General features: G+C 33.3%; 1 protein-coding gene across 1 annotated transcript; it reads right to left on the bottom strand.

Annotated features, from left to right (window-relative positions):
- Positions 1-3,961: 3,961 nt before the first annotated feature.
- LOC120282197 lies at positions 3,962-6,307 on the bottom strand. Its single transcript, XM_039288955.1, has 4 exons — positions 6,293-6,307; positions 5,608-5,758; positions 5,067-5,178; positions 3,962-4,835 (listed from the first exon to the last, which is right to left on the bottom strand). Exons 1-4 carry the CDS (start codon positions 6,305-6,307, stop codon positions 4,793-4,795), a joined length of 321 nt encoding a protein of 106 aa, XP_039144889.1. The 3' UTR covers positions 3,962-4,792.
- Positions 6,308-6,356: the final 49 nt, after the last annotated feature.

Genomic DNA, 6,356 nt, shown 5'->3' with positions numbered 1-6,356 from the left:
GTTGTTATTTATGCCAAGATTAGTTTATGAATCTCTTGTATTAATGGGGTGATTGTTTTCCATTTTGGGGCTAGGGCGTGACACAATCAAAGTAGAAATTTACTTAAGGTTGGTCACTTATTAAAACCTAGAAAGCAAAAAATTAACAACCAATTTATAAAAGAGCTGATAGCTACTTGTGCTTGGAGGATTTGGATGACAAAATGTAATGAAGTCTTCCGCAAAGAGAAAGCATTAGAAGATCAAATCTTTTAAAATGCTCTATGGAACTTTAAAGAACATGACAAAACTAATGATGCCATTTGATTGAGTCTTTCACTTTTCATTAAAATCAAAAGCCAAGGAATGGTTGCAATCATTGTCATGAGCTTCCGTGACAACTTGGGATCAACTCGCCAGGTTGTTCTTGACTAGATACTTTCCACCAGGACGGATCCCCATTGGACCAAAGAGTAGTCACTAAGGTTTCAACTCTCCCTCATGGTAAGGTAAACACGCCACTGTTGGTTAATAGAACTTGTCTAAATCAATCAAAGACAGACGCCTTGATTGATCAATTGCTACAGGCATTAGCAACTGACACTTATACCCTACCAAATTGAAAGAGAAAAGCTTGGAGGATAAAATTGTTGCAATTAGAATAGCGCTTGAACTATGCAGAGACAAACAATTATACCCCCACCAAGTTTTGTGTGACTGCTCAGCTACAACTAATCTTCTTAGACTAGAAGATAACTTCATCACATGGGGAGTCCGGGACAAGATCAACCTTGCTAAAAAGCTCCTATGACGAATGCCAAATACCATCTTGGATTATATCCCTTGTGAAAAAAATAATTTATCCGACGCTTAGCTAGAAATGAGAGGAACAAACCTGGTCTATCCTTATTTTATCAGGGGATGGATTTTCCAAAATGACTAGTGGAAGAAGCAGCTCAAATTGATTTTTGTTTTTGAGTATTTTATTTTTGGAGATTAATCAATAATTTAATAGCTTATTGACATGGACATAAATAGAACATAGAAAATTTACCTTTTTTTTTTTTGTAATTCATTTACTAGTAACAGTTTCATAAACAACATCAAAAGTCATTCTCAAGCCCCTTGCCTTGCCCTTAGTTGCTTAAATTACCATTGACAAGGCTAGGTACCTATTTTCTTTCTATTCTTTCTTCATACATGAAGAGCATTACTACTGTGAAAGCAAATACAGAAATTTCTATATGGACTTACACCAAGTATTTAATTATATTTTATTTATAACTCTTTGGTCATCACCAAATCAATGAAAACAAGTAAAGGATATTTGGTGTGAAACCTATTCTAGGCCACAACATTGTGATCTCAAAGAATTAAAACCCTTCCCCACGTACAAGCATTTAATTCTCACAATAATGATACTCCATATCTTTCTGTCTCAATACTAGTATTTATTTACAAAAATAATGGACAATAATGCATCTCTTATGCATATATGATGTGATGGATACTAGCGTGTGATGATAGAGATGGTAAAAATAAAGGGATTGATGTGCATGAATACCAAAATTCTAGTGCATGTCACATTCACTAGCAAAGAACTCGTCGGAGCCACCACCAGCCGGTGGCCTGCCACCCCAAACTCCTGCAAGGCATTCAATAGTTATTGTATCAATCAGTTAGGTAACAACTTCACCAAGTTGTACTTGGTACAGTGATTGATTTGTGACGCATCCTATTTATTTTAGTGGTCATGAAAGAATCCTTGCCAACGGGGGCATTAACATTATTATGTCAGTATCATAGGGAAAAATATGACCATCAGCCAGCTTGGCATCATAAGCGAAGTCGGCAAAATTTCGCTCATCTTGTCCTTTTGCCTACATTGTCCTTGAGGTGAAACTTTATAAAAATCATGGACGATTTTAAATTTATAGAAGATGAACATACTTGTGCATGTTCTTTCAGAGGTGTAGACATATATATATATATATATATATGAATAATACACTTCAAACTTGTCAATGTTTTCTAAGTACACATTACCACATTCTTATCTAAGCCCAATCTCTATCCAACTTATTCTAGATAGTCATTCAATCATTTCATATTAAGCACTGCATAAACAAATCAGTGAATCGAAGAGATGCATATTCTAGATAGTCATCCAATCATTTCAAACTTGTCAATGAATAATACACTGCATAAACAAATTAGTGAATCGAAGAGATGCATTAGAATGTATAAACAAAAGTAACCTGGTGATAAAGAAAGTAATGTGCTCTTGCTGAATCCTTTTCTTTTTGACGTTGTAACGCGAATTGTGTTTCTGATTCATAAAGCCGACACATTCATCTAAAGTTCTACTTCTATTAGAGTTTGCCTGCGCAGACATAAGGAGAATAATATTTCTTCAAATTCACGCTACCATGTAGTATAAACAAACACTGTAAGTAATCAAAAGGACTAGTACAATGGAAAAAGAAAAGGGAAAAAAAACCAATTTGAGCAGCACATGTAGATTTCGTTAAATCTTAAGATGAAATCTAAAGAGAAAATGCTAACTGTTGAACAACATTTAACAATAAGCATGTCATGAATTCAGATTGAACAATGTCAGGCCCAATTGAAAACAGAGGGTAAAAACAGGCTCCCTTGGCATGTATTGGGCTCAGCAAGTCTGGTCCAAGGATGTTTACAAGTATAGACACCATGACCAAAAATGTTTAAGTTATGGGCTAATTCATGAACAACTATTAAGCACTGTTACATTCACAGCAAAATATTCGCTTTATCATGATTAAGAAGGCACACAAGCAAATATAATCAAAATGTGGAAAACTTAAACAGAGCATAAGCTGAAAATCTTATTCACTGACCCAGAAGAACAGAGTAAATCTCATTTAAGGTAGAACAAAAAACCTGGCAGCCAGCAGTAAACCCAGAAGGATCTAAATCATGATATCCAAGAAGAGTTTTACCTGCATTCTGCATTGAGGCAAAATTCAAATGTAAAACCAAAACATATACAGAGAAGAGTTGCCGAAATAAAAGTACTTGACAACCAGATTGATCCTGGCTTACATGATTGTTCTACAATGGAAAAACATACATAAACATGCCAAGGCAAACAATGATTAGTTATTTGTTTAGTGTTGATCTCATTAAAAAGTCTAAACAAATAACTATATGGAGAAAATACACACATTGACAAAAGCGGTCACTAACATTATGTTGAAATACTGGCAACCTACAAAATTGGTTTAAACCCAAAATATGTACAAAACACATAGGACTCACACAGATAATAACTCATGAAAAATTAGAGTCCCTCCCAACATATTGCATGAAACATTATAAATACACTGGTGTCTACATCATGATATTAAATTATGCACGCTGGAAAGAGGGACTTGTGCAATAGATTCAGCCATCTTGCAGGAAGTTGCAGATAGAATTATCATAAATGATCATTGATATTGCTGATAATTTTGCTCAAGTAATTTCCTGCCAGTGTACAATTTCAGTAGCTACACCGTAGTAAAGCCATCTCACTTCCTTCATGCATATTCCATCTTGCTCTAATAGCAAAAGTCTTGGCTCTAAATTAACTGTTCTCATAGATCCGATGCATCATTTTTTGGCTTTGATTATAGCTTCTTCATCACAGGATGAAAGAAGATCCTATTTTTTTAAACAAATGTCCAATGATCTGCAAACACATTTGCTGATAAGTACTAAGAGAAATTCAGTAGTTGACAATTCCATGCAAGATTTAATACAAACCTGGAAGTTAAGGTTTTGAGTCTTTTAGCCCAGCTTTGATTTGCATGGCTGGAAGAGATTGGGAGGTCTCTGCAAATTTGCTCGTGTGCTTTTCATCAGAAATGGAGTGCTCAGCCATGGAGTGGAGTGCTCATGTGAGATTTTTTGCAAATTTAAACCTATCCTTTTATAAACCATCACATGGATCAATAAGTAATGAATTGAATAAAACACTGCTTAACTTGTTCATGAAGCTCTAACAAGATACAATGCACAAAAAAAACATCCAATTTCCCAGTGAATTCTAATTCACTGCTCCTTCTCCAGCCTTGGAATATAAATTCCACAAAATAGGCAACAACAAAAAAAAATGAAGAAGAAATGTACCAACAATCTCAACAAAAATGCCACAAGATAATTCATTAATCACTCATAGCCAAGCTCCATCTGCTATGGGAACCAATAACTGCCCTGAGATTCTCATCATTTTCATCGGTTTCCATGTCAGCTTCAGATTCGTCTTCATTGGCATCCATGTCCTCATAGATGATCAGTGTAGCCATTCTTTCCTCTTCATCATCATCATCTTCTGTGATCTGAGCACAAACTTAAGGTATAATGAGTGTTTGGTTGGAGGTATTTGAGAATCCAAGGATACACGAAGCAATGTGTGAGAAGAGTGTTTGGTTTGAAAATATGAGGATCATAAGTTAACTGGGAAGAAGCATCAATAAGGTAAGTAGTACATATCTATTTACCTAATAACAAAAGGACAAATTTAAGAAGCCATATGTATTCCAAAAAGAATTACACTTTGGTAAAGGTTTCTTCATAATTCATACGTAACAATGGTGAAGTAAGCACATCAACAACAATAAAATTGTTAGATGCATGATCCTTCATCATCCCATTCATAATTTAATTTGCCAAAAGAGAAGATTAGAATTAATGGGTGAAAGCTCACTCCCCTGGCAACAAGAATAGGACAGTTTACTCAGTTGCACAGCTAGTGGGTAAGAAAGTTATGGTAGAGCATCCGCACTTTTGCTCATGCATATCCCATTTCTGAATTCTTCCAGATGTTTATAAATCTGTATACAATTTGTAGTGAACCTTTGGATTTCACGAATGTCCCAATCATATAATTAAATACCATTTGATCATGGAGAAAGAATCAAGCTTTTGCACATGATTACGTAAACAAAATCAAACAAATACAGACAGAAAAGATCATCATAGGTATACATGCACAATTGATGTATCACAGGAGTAGTAGTGCAAAAAAATTCATAAAAGCATACACAGAACTTTGGTATCCTTACTGGCCACCATTTCTGTCATCTAAATCTGATGCTTTCTGTTTCTTTACATTTTTTTTCTTTTTCCTAAGCCCAGAAGTTGCTTGCATATTAGGATTTCTGGAATTTGCATTGCCTACCAATTCAACAACAATGAATGGAAAATCAAAAAAAAAGATCAAAGAAATAAATTAAATGACAAGCTTTTTAGGTCATATCTTTGCATAGAGGACAATTAAGCAGAGCTTAGATATCTCAATTCGGATTCAGAACATCAACATAAATTCAAAAAAATAAATCAGTTCAGCAGCATTAAGAAAACCCAAAATTCTAGACAACCACATCTCCATCCAGAAAACAGAAAACATCACACAAACATCAAATTCACTACTAAATCAAATGAAACTCAAATTTCCAAATCAAAAGCAACCACAACCCAGTAAATAAAACGAAAAAAAAAAAATTGAATCTATAGGCCGAGAAACCAAATCCCTCGACAAACCCCAAAATTTTTCCAATGATAACAATCAAAGATCCACAAAATTGCAAATTTGAGAGTGCTTACGTTGATTACGAAGAGAAACTGGGATGCCGATATCGGCATCCGCTCCGGCGAGCGTCCGAGAACCACCAGCGAAGGAAGGGAACAGCAAGCACTGCGACAGGTTTTTGAAAACCCATTTTGGTTTTGTGATGTTTGTTTTGCAGATATAGACCTGAAAAAAACTATATTTACGTGTATATTCCTTGAAACAAGATACTTATGCAGAGAACACCAGAAACTTTTGTTATTTCTATTTAAAATATCATAATTGTATAACTATACATAATTAAGAAAATTTTGATAAACTAGTTTGTGATTGCGTCTTTATTAATTAGATTTGTGGTTTAATTATAACACTTTAGTACCTTTTTTTTTTTAAAAAAAAAAAAAGTGTCAAAATGTTTAACTCCAATGTTTTGTAGAATTAGATTTAAATTTAATTTTTTATCATTATTTATTTTACTAAAATATATAGACTTAAATTTAGCTTCTTATACTTATTTATATTACTAAAAACATATATTAATAAAAATCATTCAGGTCTCTTTGCATAATATTTAAAAATTATTTAAATTAAAATTAAAATAAATTCAATTAATTATTAATTAATACATATCTAATAATGTAAAAAAACAAAAAAAAATAAATTCAAATTTAAATTAACAGAATTAAACATTTTAATTTTTTTTTAAACGGTTTAGACTACCGTTACTAAACCCATAAATCCCAAATTCATAAAAAAAAATATATATATAATAGTTTAGTAAAAT

The sequence above is a fragment of the Dioscorea cayenensis genome, chromosome 18 (genome assembly GCF_009730915.1).
Source record: "Dioscorea cayenensis subsp. rotundata cultivar TDr96_F1 chromosome 18, TDr96_F1_v2_PseudoChromosome.rev07_lg8_w22 25.fasta, whole genome shotgun sequence".
In the NCBI taxonomy this organism is placed as follows: Eukaryota; Viridiplantae; Streptophyta; class Magnoliopsida; order Dioscoreales; family Dioscoreaceae; genus Dioscorea; species Dioscorea cayenensis.
Note: the sequence above shows the minus strand (reverse complement) of the source record. Positions and strands in the feature narration are given on the sequence as shown.

Coding starts and splice junctions, on each gene's coding strand:
- LOC120282197 (XM_039288955.1), bottom strand. Junction 5,179..5,607: donor AGTTTCTCTTCGTAATCAAC/GTAAGCACTCTC, acceptor TTGAATTGGTAG/GCAATGCAAATTCCAGAAAT. Junction 4,836..5,066: donor GATGACAGAAATGGTGGCCA/GTAAGGATACCA, acceptor AATTGTATACAG/ATTTATAAACATCTGGAAGA.